The sequence below is a fragment of the Gadus macrocephalus genome, chromosome 16 (assembly GCF_031168955.1).
Source record: "Gadus macrocephalus chromosome 16, ASM3116895v1".
NCBI classification, from domain to species: Eukaryota; Metazoa; Chordata; class Actinopteri; order Gadiformes; family Gadidae; genus Gadus; species Gadus macrocephalus.
This window is the reverse complement of record NC_082397.1, coordinates 16,465,595-16,482,837: the sequence shown is the minus strand read 5'-3', so window position 1 is coordinate 16,482,837 and position 17,243 is coordinate 16,465,595. Positions and strand designations below refer to the sequence as shown.

General features: G+C 46.7%; 1 protein-coding gene across 1 annotated transcript; it reads right to left on the bottom strand.

The window, feature by feature from the left end:
* Window positions 1-31: 31 nt before the first annotated feature.
* Window positions 32-17,237, bottom strand: tiparp (TCDD-inducible poly(ADP-ribose) polymerase). The gene is given in 9 exon segments (XM_060074437.1): window positions 32-576; window positions 3,160-3,172; window positions 3,175-3,216; window positions 3,219-3,347; window positions 3,350-3,444; window positions 6,707-6,894; window positions 7,560-7,752; window positions 14,969-16,088; window positions 16,966-17,237. Coding segments are annotated over 8 exon segments (2,022 nt in total). The 5' UTR covers window positions 16,066-16,088; window positions 16,966-17,237; the 3' UTR covers window positions 32-311.
* Between the last annotated feature and the right edge of the window lie 6 nt (window positions 17,238-17,243).

Sequence of the window (17,243 nt, the reverse complement as noted above, 5' to 3'; positions counted from 1 at the left end):
AATGCAGGCCATCTGCTCGTCAAGCTTCTTTTTTTAAAGACGTTGTGGATGCTTAAAAGACACAAAAAGTACGGCGTGGGAGTGAAGTGGCATGCGTTGACGGGAATTCGGTCGGATATGGGCACGCAATGCACGCGTGCGTACATGCATGCAGTGGTTTAAAATGCCAGCGCTATAAGCGTGACCGCTGTGGTCATGGGACAGAACCGCGGATAATGCCATGGTCCAACGAAAAACCAACGCATGTCATTCTGTAGCTATTGCAGTCAAATCCATTTAGTATCCTAAACACACACACACACACACCACTGTTACGCACCTGCCCGTGAGGACCTGGCCAGGAACATGCAGTGGACCCCTTTGGGCGAGCGCTTGGAGAAGTTGTGGGAGTAGACAGCCTTGCGGGCGAAGTAGGAGCCCTGGCCGAACATGGTGGCGTGCTTGCCGCAGACGCGCGGGTCGAAGTTGTGCTTGCAGATGCCCTCCACCACGTCGGCCGAGGTGCCGTGAAACAGGTGGCGCTCGCTCAGCATGCGGTCCATCTCCGAGAGCCGCCGGGACATGTACTCCTTCTTCCTGTGGGGGCAGAGCGGAGCAGACACAAGGCTGTGAGACGGTGAAGGGAGCCTCGACTTTTTGGCTCGGACAACATAACTAATTAGCGGCCGACCCAGGGGGACAGTGGCTGTAAAAGGGGCATTATAGGCACATTGGGGAGAAAAAAGGGGGGGGGGGGAGCGAAAGAGAGAGAGAACGAGAGCGAGAGCCACTACAATGTCACTGAATGCTCAGGGTGCTGCTGGATGACGATCTTCTTTTGATTACTACTTAGGATCTGGACGTCTAGGTGCACAGAGCCACTTTTCAGGGGCGTGCCTGACAGAAATATGTAATGCACCAGGATAAACTCATCATTATGCATTTGTAACCTTGCCGGAGGCATCTTGCCATTAAAAGAGGAAGGACTATTAACATTATTTAGTTTGTGCCAAAACTGAATTGAACATCTGCCATTTCATACGCTTATCTGCCATGGCTCATTCGGTGCACAGACACACCCGCGCACAGACCCTAACTGACCTCAAATGAGCCCCTAGTTTGTGACTTGAGAGACACACACACACACACACACACACACACACACACACACACACACACACACACACACACACACACACACACACACACACACACACACACACACACACACACACACACACACACACACACACACACACACACACACACCAGGTCATCCTCATGAGCAAATCGGGTCAACAGACAACCACACAAAAACAGATGTAACAACACGACATCCAGTGCTCCGAAAAGCCAACATGCAAAGGCAGGCACATGACGCGTATCTAGAACAAACACAAAACACAGTTGCTCTAACACACACCCTTTGCTAACCTGAGTCATTCCACCACAACCATCGTGTGAGAAAAGGAAACTGAAACGCGGCAGGGTACCACTTCCTGAGAGCCAGGAGCCAACAAAGTCACACACACACACACACACACACACACACACACACACACACACACACACACACACACACACACACACACACACACACACCATGCGGTGGCAGTTGTTGTGATGCTTGACTGCCACAGCTGATGAGAATGGCAGCACACATCCCACCAGAGCGGTTAACACAACACTCACGACAGGAACAACCAGCAGCAGCTAAATCATCGCTCTGCACCCACCCCCGTTTCAACACACACTCATCTCCTTCTCACGCAACACACGCGTCTCATTTGACTGCCTCCGCCTTCTTCTCTTACTGCATCTCTCCTGCTTGTGCTCAATTTACTAAATTGCTGTGCAGCTGATGCGCCGGCCCCGCGACCTGAAAGGCAGGGGCTGTTCCCAAAGTGAAGGCTGCAACTGGCAAGAGCACTTCCTTGCTAGTCCCGTCCTATGGAGATGAGGCTAGAGTGCTGGCTAGAGTGCTGCCTAGCGTTCAGAGTTTAGAACGACTTGCTAGTGTGGAAGCGCTACCGCTTCCGCTTTTTAATACTGCTCCAGTGGTAAATATTTTACTATTTTAATTGTTGAAATTGTTATTGGCGACAGTAGTTTGTTTAAACATCAGCTACTTACATATTAAAACAAATCACCATGCATAATATAGCCTATCATTACGTTGCAAAAATCGCACAGGTAAATTTTTTGCATTTACATGATTGATCTATCAAAAGAAATGCGGCACACAATATTCTGAAAATGTTCAAAACTTCACTTGTGTAAAGCAATGTGTATTGGTTTCCAGACGCAATTTGTAAATACCCCGCACAGCATGTGATGTTGTGAACGCAAAGAATTGTAAATATTTTGGCTCGTTGAGGATCCATCGATGCATCCTTGAAAAATCTCGGAATTCTCAAAATAAAGACGCGAAAAGGGCACGAATTTCCGAGCGTTCTCAACATTGGAACAGTGCTAGTCAGCATTCTATGACGTAGCGTCCTTAAATAGGCGGCCGGTGAGCATGCTTCCTTTACTTTGGAATGAGTCAGGGACTCATTTGATCTTTGCCAGAGAAACCGGTGAATTATGCAAATGGCCGGTGTATCTACGACATCGCCAACCCTTTTGAAATTGAATTGAGATTACCAGAGAACATAATTAATTATTAATTTGTGTCAATGGTCTATTGTTTCCAATGCTGTGGTTCTGACTCCATGAAGATCCACAACTCACAATTTTCACAATGCCAATTATAAAGGATTGAAACTTTCATTTCTTTAAAGCAAGTTGCAAATTTCCAACTGCTTGCATCATCCACATCGTGATCAGCCCAATGTCTCAATGTGCAGACGTCAAACCCATATGGCCTACGCACACAACAACAACTGACACAAGTGCAACGACTCATGAGCAATTGCAAACCCAACATTTTAACGGTTTTCTCCCCTTAATAATTCTACTGGCATCATGTTTTCTGCAGCGCCGCCTGCTATCTCTCCCACTCAAGGAAACCGAGGCAAAGCGTTATTTTCAAGAACCAAAAAAAGCCTTTGTAGTTTTCTGCTAAATGACTACGCCAACTCTGCAATACCTCCCAGAGCAAAAAAGGAACATGTTTGCGGAAAGTCTTATATAGTGCTCCGCTGAAGTGCAGCCAGGCCTTTTGGGACAGGAACTGACCTCTTGTATTTCTCCACAGGAAGGGGTTCTGCACCCGCAGGATCTTGAGGATCCTGACTTGGTCTCCGACACCGTCTTGTGGAACAGGCTGTACACCGTGCGGTAGCTCCGGTCCTCGCGGGAGACCGGCACCTGCAGGAAGTCCTGGCTGGTCGCCATGGGCAACCACGTCTCGGGGAAGAGGGTAGGGGGTTGCAAGTGGTGGGCGAGAGCGGGAGAGGGCTGGAGAGCTGCTCGGCCACGGAAGAGGAGGGGTGAGGAGAAGAGGAGAGGGCGCCTAGAGTCCTGCAGAGAGAGAGAGAGAGAGAGAGAGAGAGAGAGAGAGAGAGAGAGAGAGAGAGAGAGAGAGAGAGAGAGAGAGAGAGAGAGAGAGAGAGAGAGAGAGAGAGAGAGAGAGAGAGAGAGAGAGAGAGAGAGAGAGAGAGAGGAATGTTAGAGATATGGAGACATCACAATTTGACGAGACAGCTTTCTGCAAATATTGACATTGAAAGGAAACCGTGGTTGGTCGTCTTTTAAAATGGCTAACACTATAGCCGCTGTTTCCCATTACCTTATTAACCAGCAAACAAATACAAAGACTGCCACATGTGTAATGTGAACGCCACAATCAAAATCCAGTTTTATGGGCTTTTTTCTCTCCACTTAACCACTTCCAGCCCTTAGTGAAGATGGGAATCCACCGTCTCACAGCCTCGACCACGACACGACATTTCACAACACAGCTCCTTAGCTCACATCTGCCTTCGCTCCCCTCCAGCCCCCAATCACCGCGGCATCTCAACATAAACATCGCTGGCTGTCCGATGCACTGAACCGACGCGGGGGAACGAGTGTGGCGCGTCCAAATAAAATCATAACGTGGCGACTGTCAACAATGACATCAGCTCACCATAATCAGTCCTTCACCATGCAGAAGGGGGTGTCAGGGGTCTGTGAATACGACTCCCAGGGCCCGACACGTACGCACACACACACGACTCCTAACACGCTTTGCTCTCTCTCTAATGTATATATAAAAAAGAAAGAAAGAAAGAAAGAAAGAAAGAAAGAAAGAAAGAAAGAAAGAAAGAAAGAAAGAAAGAGAAACAGGAGCAGACAGAAGGCTGACTGAAAGTAAGACACACTGAAAAGATTGGCAGAGCTCAAGGGACAAACAAAGACAGCGAGAGAGAGAGATAGAGGAGAGAGAGAGAGGGAGAATGATGTGCAGGGCAAGGAAAATGAGAGCAGGGGGAGGGGGGGGGGGAGTAGAATGTCATTGTAAAGCTGTCACGGACGTGTCAGCTAGAAAGAGAGAGAGAGAGACAAAAATAACTAGTCTCCCATTTGAGTCAATAACGGCAGTTTGGCTGCCACGTTATGGTGGCTGCCACAGTCTGGAATGCTGTTGGCACCATCACTTGTTAAGTGTTGTGTGTGTGTGATTCGTCCTTGGTGTGTTGTCAAGAGACTTTGATTGGTATGATGAACCCCCTCCCTTATCTCGTCCCTCCAGCCCCGAGATATCTCTGCGATCAATCCCGTTTGAGCGAGCTTTGAAAAGATCCCAGGCCGGGGGGGGGGTGCAGAAGAAAACAAGTGTGAAATGAAAGCAAGCGATAACAAGAGAATGATGGGCCTGATGGAAGTACGGTGACAGAGAGACACACATACAGAGAAACACACATACAGGGGGATAGAGAGAAATGGGACAATAACCAAAATATAGAGGAAGAAAAAGAAGGAACAAGGGAAGAAGACAAAAGAGAAATGTGCAGGGTGAGAGAGAGAGAGAGAGAGAGAGAGAGAGAGAGAGAGAGAGAGAGAGAGAGAGAGAGAGAGAGAAAGAGAAAGAGAAAGAGAAAGAGAAAGAGAAAGAGAGAGAGAGAGAGAGAGAGAGAGACCAATCAAGCTAATGACCTCACCCTCCTGAGCTTGGCACAGATTGTTCCGAACACACAGACACGTACGTAGCTGAAAAAGAAAATGGGAAGGAGGGAGGAAAAGAGGAGAAGGGGGAGGGAAGGAGGAGACGAGTGCAGGAAGGCTGCTAGATGGGGTTTGAATCCAAGTAGGAAAACGAGTGAAAATGTCCCGAGGACAAATGCTCCACTCCACATTCCATCTTCCCACAGTCATATTTCACACTGCAGCCTCAATCACCCACTCCACTCCGTCACTCTGTCTTCGCTCCCCCCTCTCCCTCTGTCCACTGGGCTGGGGGCACATGGTGGGAACGGCCTGTTCCAGGTCCCGTGTGCGGGGAACTGAGAGGAATGCCTTTGCAGCCCTAAGGGCCCTTAGCCACTGTTTTTTTTTATATACTGGCCTGCCTTCACACCCATGCACTCTCCTCATCTCATTCTCTCCCTATCTCTCCTTTTCACTCCCCCCCCCCTTTCATTAACTGCGTTCTCCCTCCCCGGTTCAGACTTGTTCGTAGCAGCCGGGTTTTGCGGCGGTAGCGCGGGCCAGTGGGCTCTGCGGTGACTCATGCTGCCGCTGCTAATATCTGATCGGAGTGTTTACGGGGGGTTTTCTAATGTAATCCCGGGGTTGCTAATGCTAATGCGCAGCGGAAATACAAAGATCAAAAGTGTGTATGTGTGTGTGTGTGTGTGTGTTGGGAGGGCCTTGCTGAGGAGAAGGAAACATTTGTGCTCGGGGAGCAAGAAAGCCGCTACGCTGCCGATATTGTGTTCCGGGGCTAGCTAGTGTTTGTGTCAAGGGGGGAGGGCACTTTTAAGAGAGCTCAGAGAGTGTATCACATGCCCACTGGCACAGAAAGAGTGTGAGAGGGGAGTGACTGAGTGTGCGTGCATGTGTTTACACACACACACACACACACACACACACACACACACACACACACACACACACACACACACACACACACACACACACACACACACACACACACACACACACACACACACACACACACAGAGACAGAGATTGCACTTGATGGGGGAAAAAAGCCGCACAAGCTAATGCAGGAACATGCGCTACATACCGAGTGTGCAGTCAGATGGCTGAATGCTTATGGTGTTAATAAAGGATAACATGATTACATTGTTACATAACTGCGGGGTTGTTCCAAATCTGTTTGTCTGGAGCGAACGCTGTGCCTTTTGACTCAGACTCTCGATAACAAAGATAGTATGAATTTATTCAGAAGATTCCTCGAGAAGCCCTAACTTTGCAGATATTTTGTTGATAATCAGACACAGTATCAAACAGGGCACCAAACACAATTCACCCATACACTGGCAGCGGGGGGCAAGTGTCTAGCCAAAGTAGTACCACTGCAATTCCTTAGAATTGTACAAACACAAATCAAAGACAACCAACACATATCTTATGAACTTAGCTTGACTCTAGCTGGCACCCTCTGTATTTCTGCATCATAAGGAATCAAAATACACGACAGCGGTTCAGCTCAGTGAGCAACCATAGCATTAAGGCGTTACCAGAACATCCAACAGGGTCTTCTTCACCCGCCGCTTATAACAAACAAGTCTACTAATGGGGCTGCGACGCAGCCCTCGTCATCGTCGGTACTCACTGCAGGTGCGGCGACAGCATCACCGACGACGTGTACATGGGGCGCTTCTTGATCTGCCGGCGGAAGCCAAACACGGCGTTCTGCTGGAAGCCCTCCTTGATGTTGAGGATGTACTGGTTCTGCAGTGTGATGAAGCGCACCTCCTTCAGCCCGCGGCCGCTTGCCTCCTCAATCAACCTCACCACCGGCTTGGGGGGGAGAGTAAAGAAAGAGATATTGAGCTTATTTAAAACACTAGAGGGTTATTTTGACGGCCCTGTATGCACTGCACTGCACATGCACGCACTTGTGTGTTGGTGAAGGGGGATGAGGGAGTTGGGTGAGGTGGAGTGACATTGAAGCATGGCAGGAGCCTTCACTTAGCAGAGACAAGCTGCTAACATGTGTCATCGCCAAATCACAAAGTGATCAAATGTCAAACAAACCAGCTCACACACACACACACACACACACACACACACACAGTTTAAGCATTTTAAGTGATTTGTTAGAATAAATGGCACTGGGAGCCGCTGTGTCAAGAAGGCACTGGGTGTGTGAGTGCATTCCAGAGTCTGCATGTGTGTGTGAACAAATTGATTCTACTCAAGCAGTAAGTCAATTAACTGCTGTGAGAAGAGCTAATGTGTGGCTGTGAGTGCACACACACACACACACACACACACACACACACACACACACACACACACACACACACACACACACACACACACACACACACACACACACACACACACACACACACACACACACACACACACACACACACACACACACACAGAGAGAGAGAGAGAGAGAGAAAGAGTGACCCACACATATACACACAAAAGAGTGACACATGCACACGGCTCACCTCTGAGTATTCCCTCCAGCCGAAGTTGTCTCTGCAGTAGTACTTCCACACCGTGTGGCAGCTTGGGACGGGGTTGGGGCTGGGGCTTGGGGGTGTATTCGCTGGGCTGGGGGGCGTGGACAGCCTCCGGACACGGTCAAACTCCATATCACACACCAGCAAGGCCCCGAAGTCCAGGGAGAACACTCGACCCCTAGAGAACACACACATTCCAAGTTACCACCATGCTGATGTCAAATCAACATCAGCAGCAATAGAGCCATCACACTGTCAACATGATGCTATCCGCTCAAAAAGGTACAAAACGGAGAGCCAGCGGTGTTCATAGTTCCTGTTACTGGATCCCGTGGCGGCTCAGTCACACTCTGAACTCGCTACCAGAAGCATCCGCGAAGCTAGTCACTAGGTCTTCCGTCGAGGCACACACATGGCTTGGACAAAAAAGTGTGTTCATCAAACTCATTGCCGTGTTGGGGTTCTACTGACAAGCAGCGTACAATACCAAATTCAAAGTAAGCCCTGAAATGAAGGTTGTCTTATCTTAGTTAGAAAAAAAAACAGGCAGACCAACACTAGGCTATTACTGCACTTACAACATTTATTAATCTCAGTGTGTCAAAACAACCAGCGAGATTTGGCTCTTTTCCATGCTAACCTTAACTCCTGATGTCTGCATCAAAGGTCTGGATGTGTGTCTGTTTGTAAATGGTATCAGGCCATGTCTGACCCAGAATGGTTTTGCCAGAGGCCTTGTAGTAGATTAATGTGTTCTCTCTCTTCCACACAAATGCACACTGTTCACTTACATGCTGAGGCTTAAGAGGGCAAGCACATGCAAAAATGTTTAATGGGCTAATTGATTTTTTGGGCTGGAAAACTAATTGGAAGCAGTGTCAAAGGGTGGGGGTGGGGGTGGGGTGTGTGTGTGTGTGTGTGTGTGTGTGTGTGTGTGTGTGTGTGTGTGTGTGTGTGTGTGTGTGTGTGTGTGTGTGTGTGTGTGTGTGTGTGTGTGTGTGTGTGTGTGTGTGTGTGTGTGTGTGTGTGTCATTTCCCAACAAAAAACATCGACTATCAACTTAACAGGGACAGGAAGAGAATGAGAATGGACAGAAAACCCAAGAGGAAGTGAGGGTGTGATTCTGTCAACTCATTAGTGTAATGGTCTGGAGAAGTGAGACGCTGTGATACAGAGGTTACATTTAGCTTCCTCTTACTGGATTCCACCAGAAGCGGAGTTTTTATACTTCAGCAAAACAAGTCATTGGGTTACAAGCAAACACGCAGTTCCTCACACACAAGATTTCAGCCATCTCACGGTCGGACTAAACACACCCATTACCGCATTCAAGCTATTTGTGTAGGCCATTTCTGCCACGTCATGGTATGACTGTATGTCACAGTATGAATCAGGAATGGGTTACTGATATTTACATGCGAGTTCGATATTACCAGAAGCACATAGTAGAAAAAGCGTGCTGCTATGCGAATAAACCGTAAAAAACAGGAGACACAACAGGATATATTGACTGACAGCAATACAACATAAATTAAACATACAATCTGTCACAACAGATTTTAGGATTGGTTTAATGTGTCCCAATGGATTGCTTGATCCTCATACTTTCAAATCTTTTTAAACGTCCCTGGTAAAAGTCATAGATGGGTTATAATAACCCTAAGGGTTTAAAAGGCAAGGAGGGCAGGGCCAGATAGCGGTCGGATAAATAAAACCTACGGCAAATGACACAGACTGTTCCGTCACTCCACTTTGTACGTTCTCTCCTCTGTGTTCTCGGTTGTTCCACCATTTTGTTCCGTCTCCCCTCTCTGTTCCGCTTGTTCTTCATTGCCTCGCCTTACATACCGTCAAATCAGCGTCTCAGGGCTGGGCTGACATTCAACCCCAGCAGAGCTCTCAGAGGGTTCCCGTGGGAGTAACAAACAACCATGTTTCCCTATAGCTCTGAAGAAGTACTGTAGTAACATAGAGGACACCGTGTTTCAGAGACCAGAATTGAGCGGTCATACGTCATGCTTCTAATTTCACACCCTTAGACCACCACAAATTCTACGTTTTTCATCGCCCTGTTGGTTTGGACCTTTTTTGTTGTTCTCTGGGTTATTTGGTTAGTTCTCTTTCTCTTGTTTTATTTGTGGTTGCCATTAAAAATGACTTTGCCCCTCGATGCCGTTTGTGAAATCAGGCTGATGTGTTGCCAACTAATAAATGTTTTGTAGAAACTCAAAATTCTGTCTGCTGGGCTGAATTATTTTTCCTCGAGAAAGGATTGCAAGCCTCCTGAGAATGACTACACAAACAAACACCCCTGATTCAGCTTCACATTAGTCTCCATTAGGCTCGCTCTGTTCGGACAAAACAAATACAGCTTTCCGTGTGTTGTTGTAAGGGCATACTTGTGTATGTCACACACAAACGTCACACACACACACACACACACACACACGTTTCTTCAATGTAAACAGAAGTGTACTTCAAAAACACAATTCCATGCACCTAACACAAACTGAGTTCCTATCAGACAGACTAACAAGATCATAACAGATACCGGACAGACAAAAACACACAATGATCCAAAACCTCATTCTCTCTTTAAGTGCCCTCTCTCCCAGGCCAGTTAGCCTCGTTCAAAAAATAAAATTCCTCTGGTTAAATTAAGTGCACTGAGGATCTATGGTTCTGGTGCAGGAGCCAATTGGGAGCCCTGCTTGTAACTGAAGACACACCCACACTGGCACAACAATAGATCCAAAACTTGCAACTCAAGTTTGTACTCATTAACCAACGTGCTAAAACAAGTTTTTGCCTGAAAGAGTTGGACATGGAGTTATTGTACTTAGGGAAACCAACAACACACAAACAAACGGGAAAGCTCACGACATGCTTTTTAGGCTGTGAACGACAGAAACAGAGAGAGGCAGCTAGAGAGAACAAGAGAACAGGAATGGCATTTCCGTGGAAACAGCGTACCCTTAAACACAAAAAGGCATCTCGGAGCCACGTTCAGCGTCAACTGCTCACTGTACTTTAACCTCGCAGCTCTTGAAAGGGTTTGATTCTAAACTCTTTGCCGGACAGGGATGGAGAACCCGGAGAGACACTTTATTGTAGATAAAGGAGGTTTAGCACTGATCTTCAGATGACACAGCTTACCTACAAAGCTACACCTAACCAAAGAAAAGTAAGACACCCTTTTAGAAGAAGAGGAGCACCTGGCACACACATTGAAATTGAAGTGTCAACTTCCAAACACCAACCGTTTATGAAGCTAATATATAAAATATATGTAAATAAATATATAAAAGAGAGCGAGAGCAAGAGGGAGAAGTGAACAGTGTGGACTCGACATGTCCTGTTCATGTTGTCCTACTCTCTGCACAAGATCGTCCCTCTGGCTGTGTGATGAGAAGGGTTCGCAGTGTCCTCCCTCTGTCATTCTGTCTGTTGCTCTCTCCCTCTCTAATTTCCTACACTACCCCCTCCCCCCTTCTCTCTCTTCCTCTCTCCCCCTCTCTAGGTGGTTAACCTAGGGAGAGAGGAAGGAATCCTTGGTTGTTAAACCTGGGGAGAGAGTAAGGATTCTTCTGGACCATTTTGGAACTCAACGTGAAACGCCCCGGAATTACATTTCAGACCTTGAACAAATACCAAGCGTCAAGCTCGATAATAGAACAGCCCTGCTCAGAACAGAACGGTAACTACATGTTTTAAGCACCATGTAAATTAAAAAAAAGTAGTGTTTGTTTCAGAGATAAATTAGATAAATGGATGGACAGAGAGACACAAGCAATAACCCTTAATGAAAACAAGACAGAGAGGAACCAACAGGTGTGCGTTTGCAGGTTGAGTTAGTTGGTGAGTAAGACAAGGCACGGTGTCCTAGACCTCAACTCAATGAATCATACACGCAGCCTTTCCGACGCTGTACCTTCCATACACACACACCCCTTTGATCTGAAACCGACATTCTGCACGCAATCAACACAACCAATGCAAGGAAGCCGACAGTCAAGGGACAACAAGGCTTTGACACACACACAGACACACACTATCTTCTCAACTGCATAATCACTCAGACAACAGTCATATGGAATACCCTTGTGTAATAAAAACAAAACACACAGACAAGACCGAGACACACACACACACACACACACACACACACACACACAAATTAACTCACATGCACCCTTTGTGTCAGGTCGCCCTGCCCTTGGGGCTCAGTGACTCTTTATTGAAGTTAACGACACGCAAGTCTTTATCACCAGGTCAACAAAAGGTCTTTCTCTCCCGACGTCTCCCCCTCTTCCGTCTCTACGTTTAATCGGAAACCCAGATCATGAGGTTACAGCTAGCAGTGCGATGAAGACCCAGAGAGAGCGGTTATCTAAGAAAATATCTAACCATCCATAATAACTCATTCAAAATGAACTATGCGTACACATCCATCTTCCAAGGGTAGACCCCAACTGGAGGAATCAGACAAAATGTTTGTCCTTCTGTGTGACTCATAGAAGCACCCGCAAAAATCCTATCTAACCACTGACCAGCAGGTCGGCGGCAATGGGATTAGTGATACAGTCCAACGTTTACGAGCAATGACAGGGACATTCCTGCTTATTGCCCGGTTCATGACTAAGGCGGATTAGGCCCGACTTCCCTTCCCGCTTATCATATGGATGGGATTAACAACACGCCATGGACCATGGACACATGGGAATTAGGGGTGGGAAAAATTATCGATTCTTCGATGCATCGCGATTCTTGCTAGAACGATTCTGTCTCGATGCAGATAAATTAATAATCGGAATTAAAAAAAAATAATAATTAGAAAAAATAAATAAAATCTTTTTCTTTTTTTTTGCCTGCTGCAACATTCTGTTCGCCAGAGGGGGATATTTTTTGTCATTTTTAAATCATTGAATTTATCTTCAGTGTGTATTGCCAATCTGATTAGTCTTGACACGATTGCGATTCAGCCTACGCATTGCATGCGTGCAAACTCACAGCCAGACACAAGAACTCCTTCTAATTCAAGAGCAGCTTTTCCTTTAATGACATAGAAAATAAAGATTAGAAAGAAAATAGAACTGAAACCTATTTTTTGCATGCTTCCATATTGTGTTATAATGCAAGCTGCATTGGTCATTGCATTGTTCATAGAAAGTCATATTTGTGACAAAGCTTTCTCTCTTATGGACTATTAGATAAGTTAATTCATCTGTTGATGTCTTTAATGATCATCACAAAAGTAGGAAGTGATTAGCAAACTCTGAGTAGCAAACCCAGATGTATAGATATTTTTTTGAAAATCACGCATGGAAATGTACATAAAATAATTTGTTGCATCGAGATGCATCGATAATCGCTTCAGAATCGAATCGTTGACCTCATAATCGGAATCGAATCGTGAGGTGCCAAGAGATTCCCACCCCTAATGGGAATGGTGTAAGACACACACATCTATAAAACCACCCTAACACATAAAATCAAATATGGGCACACATCCATAAGCAGAATGCAGCACAGGTCTGTTTCCATACTGAGTGACACTAGGTCTTCTTTAGTCATCTGCTGCTCTTTAAATCACAAGCCATATTATCGGGTTGTATTGGTTACGTCAGAGATGATTACTGTGTGTGTGCGTGAGTATTTTAGTGTTGACAGACAGGTTGGATAGCATCTCTATAGAAAGCCAATCCCACTGAGAGCAAAAGAGCATGCCTGCCCTCTGTCTCTCTATCGAGCTCTATCTCTTCTCTTCCACCTTCCTTACATACAAAGACACACATACCTCGTTATATGATCGATGGTTTTAAACTTAATTTGAGACCAGACATGAATAATCATGAAAGCTAAACCATTAGCTTAAATGTTTTCCTTCCCACTCCCAATACAGGTTTGATGAGATATACAACAGTAACGATCAAGAGGGCAGGCCCAACCCAGAAGCATACTTTCAAAATCTGGTTGTACAATTGGCCCCATTAGTCCACGTACAAGTAGTAGCATAATGAGCAACGTTTACGGGCGAACGGCTCAGAACAGGAAACACCGAGAGATGAGGTCATTGGAGGACCAAAGAAAAAACATTCTCACACCATTCTCCCTTACTGCATAGTATCATCACATGTATTTGGTGTTGTAAATGTGCAAACAAGGTCGGAAAGAGTTTTTGTTATGTTGCGTTTCCCCAATTCCCCTCTCTGAAGATAAATGTGTCCACACGTTAGGTGTCTGAAATACCAGTTCTTATTAGAAGTAAAACAAATAGTCATGATAATTACTCTTCTACTACTAATTGGGCACCCAATTGTCCACAACAACTAAAGCCAAACATAAACTTGAAAGACGGAGGCTACTCCTGAGAATTCATTTCAGGGAAATGACGTCCAGGGTGATTCCTCTTTTACAGAACAGGGTATGTGTTACACATTAGATAACCTCCCCCCCTGCCAACAGAATTCACTCAGGTGACAGGTGCAAATCCTGTTTGTGGAGCAATTTGCACTTTGCATAGAGTTTCAGTTGAAAACCTGAGTCAGCAATACAATCGCGCGCACACATAAATATAAAGTGTAAACATGAAAGACACACTCACAGACATCTGAATGCGTGTTCCCACTCAGACACAGACACAAAAGGCTGCCCCGCTGGCCTCCATAGGCAATTAAAATATGTGTGAATGGTACAATTGTATAATGTGTGCGTACGCGTGTATGCCCGTGTGCGTGCATATTTGCATGCCAGGCAGTCTAAACCGCGTGCAAGTGTCAGTGTCTATGTGGGCAAGAAAGCCTCCCCCCGCCTTGACCTCACAAGTCCTAGCGAGGTCCAGCAGCCTCCCTCTACCGCTACTACACAAAAGACTTGACAGCTTCTAGCTTGCTGCACTTCCTGGTTTAAAATCTCTGGCCAATAACACGTTCATAGAGTACCATTTAGACCCAGGATGTGTAACGACGAGCTCACTCATAAATAGCAGAGGCATATTTGTATAAACACAAGCAAAACATGCAGGGCAACAAAAGGTCCAACGCAGTTCCAAAAGGCAAGCAAGCACACGCATACGCTATAGCTTGTTAATACAAGAGCTAAGAAATCTATACATTCTCTCTCCACGGTGATCCCACACCAAGCATACATTTTCCACGGAAGTCAATATCAGGATTTATATGACCAGGTCAGCCTATACATGGTTGTCATCAACAACGTTTAACGTGTCCCAGTTACAACCCTAGTAAATACATAAAAAAATCATGAGGATAACAGTGATCCATCATATATGTCATAACAATCGAGGATGGGACCTCGATATGTTGTGGTAACAAGTAGGCCTGGTAAAGGTAGGACCTTCAGGGTGAAAGGGTTCGGGAAGCAAAATACTCACTTGAATTTGAGCCTGACTTGTTCGTTGTCTGGGTTGCAGTACAGTCTCTCCAGCTGCTCCTGGGACTCGTCCGCTATGCTCTGCCAGGTGTGACTGCTGCTGCTGTGGATCTGCCAGTGGTAGGGCAACACAGTATGGTGGTGGGCACAGTCACTGCCGTACACACACAGACCCTGCAGGAAATCCACACAAACGGACACCGCGTCCGACTGGTGCGTATGATACTGAAGCTGAGTGAGAAGCTCAAAGACCAGGTCCAATGAGGCCTCCTCACTTTTATTCTGAAATATCACTCCTTTGTCAGACTGAGAGGCCTGGGTGAGTGGAGGAGGGCCTCTGGTCGCTTTGATGGGGAGGCAATTTGCCCCCCGCAAGGCTTCAGAGGCGAAGAGGTCACCGGTTTTAATGCCCCTATCTTGGCGAGGAGGTGGGGGTGATACTATGGGAGTGACCCGGGTAGGTGTTGTCATTGCAACAGTCCCCCCGGCCGCTGGACTCACGGCACCTAGGGAAGGCTTCAGTTGAAAGCAGTGGTTGTCAGAGTTAGAATCCATCGCGACCCTCTGAATCGCTAGTCCCGCGAGCTTTGGCCGCTCCACTCTCCGTCGCTCCGTCTCTTCCAGTTCCGCTGTAGTGTCGGCCATTTCCGCGTCGGTGTCGTGGGCCAACAACCCTGCCACCGCACCGCCAGCCCCCGAATTCTTCAGACACACCTGACCGATACATGTTTGTTTCACCACCGCCGCCGCGCATATGTTTCCCGGGGTCCGACTCGTTTGACTGTGAGGGACAAACACTCCGTCGCCTGTGACCAGAGCGTCCGTACTCAGCAAGGTCTGGAGAATAGGGTCTTCGAGAGCCCGGTGTAGACATTTGGTGTCAAGTTTTCGTTGTCCGTGTTTCTTTTTAAAGTAAGGTTTAACTAGGGGAATTTTGTCCGGAAGTCCGACCATTGGTTGAACCGCGAAATCGTTTCGTCTGTCCATACTTAAGCTCATGTCCAGCGCGAGCCCCGTCGGCACATCTTGAACGATCTTGTCGCTCGAGACGTCGGTCGTTTTCTGCAGAATATGCAAACTTTGGTCCATGGTGGCCATGGCACTCCTATAATCCTACAGTCCTGGAGCCAGAGCGGGAGGGGAGAGAGGGAAAAGGCGTCATACAAGACAAACCACATTTAATCCATTGCACATCTGGGACTAGGACATTCAAAGGCATGTCTCTGATAATTAAAAAAAATAACCAGAAGAAATCGACCCCGTCTCAGTGGTGAAATAAACGAAAAAAAGACAAGCGAACAGTAAAGGGAAAATATTGAAAAACATAGTAGGCTAGTCAAATTACTTTCCCGGAGTTTGCAGTCAGTCGAGCATACGGTCTACTGCCCGATATCGAAACGCTTCCCTGCCGCTGTTATCCAAGTCCATTAAACCTTTATTATAGGCCTAGTTACATTTTCGTTTTTGTAATAGGGGCGAGAATAAACTTCGACATTTCTACATTTCGGGCCACGTTTACCATTGTAAAAACAGCTTTTCCAGATGATTCGAAAAAAGAAATCCTGGGTGAAACGGTAACAAAACGTCTCAGGACTATTTTGATCACGGGGGCTTGATACACAGCCTACGTGCCGCTCAAACATCCTTACCCCAGCAAGTTTGCACGTAGCCTGCTGTCTAAATTAAAGAGACACACACAGGCTACCGCCGTACCAGCAAACAGGGACACGGTGGGGACTCGAACAAAAGAGGATGGGAGCCGTGAATAAACGTTTAAAATGTTATCTAACGTTGTATGTCATAGGATACACATATAGCACCGTCGTATATGCGATTACTTGGAGCTACCGCTGGCTCGTATTGAATTTTCCCAAAACACTGCATGGGCGCCGCAGTAGCAGACTGGATAATTTATTATAGCGCAGCTCTCCGAGAGCCCTCGTTTCGACACCATGGGCCCGTATGCATTTCCTCCAAAACGACGAGAACATCGCTTACCTGTTTAATAAAATCCACTCCGCACCTCTACTCGTCTCGCTGTCGTGTTATAATCCCGCACGAACATCGGAGAAGCCTTTAATGTTCTGGTGATGTCCTCGACTTGTACGGTGCCGTAATGTTGTCCGGGACCGCCGTGTGACAATGCGGCCGTTTATAACTTGCCCTGCTCCTCTCCTGTTTCTCTACTGGCCCCCCTTTGCCGGCTTCAGTACTTCCGTAACGAGGAGGAATATAACAAGGTAGCTCGCAGCTGTTGCGGGGAACGCTGTGTGCTC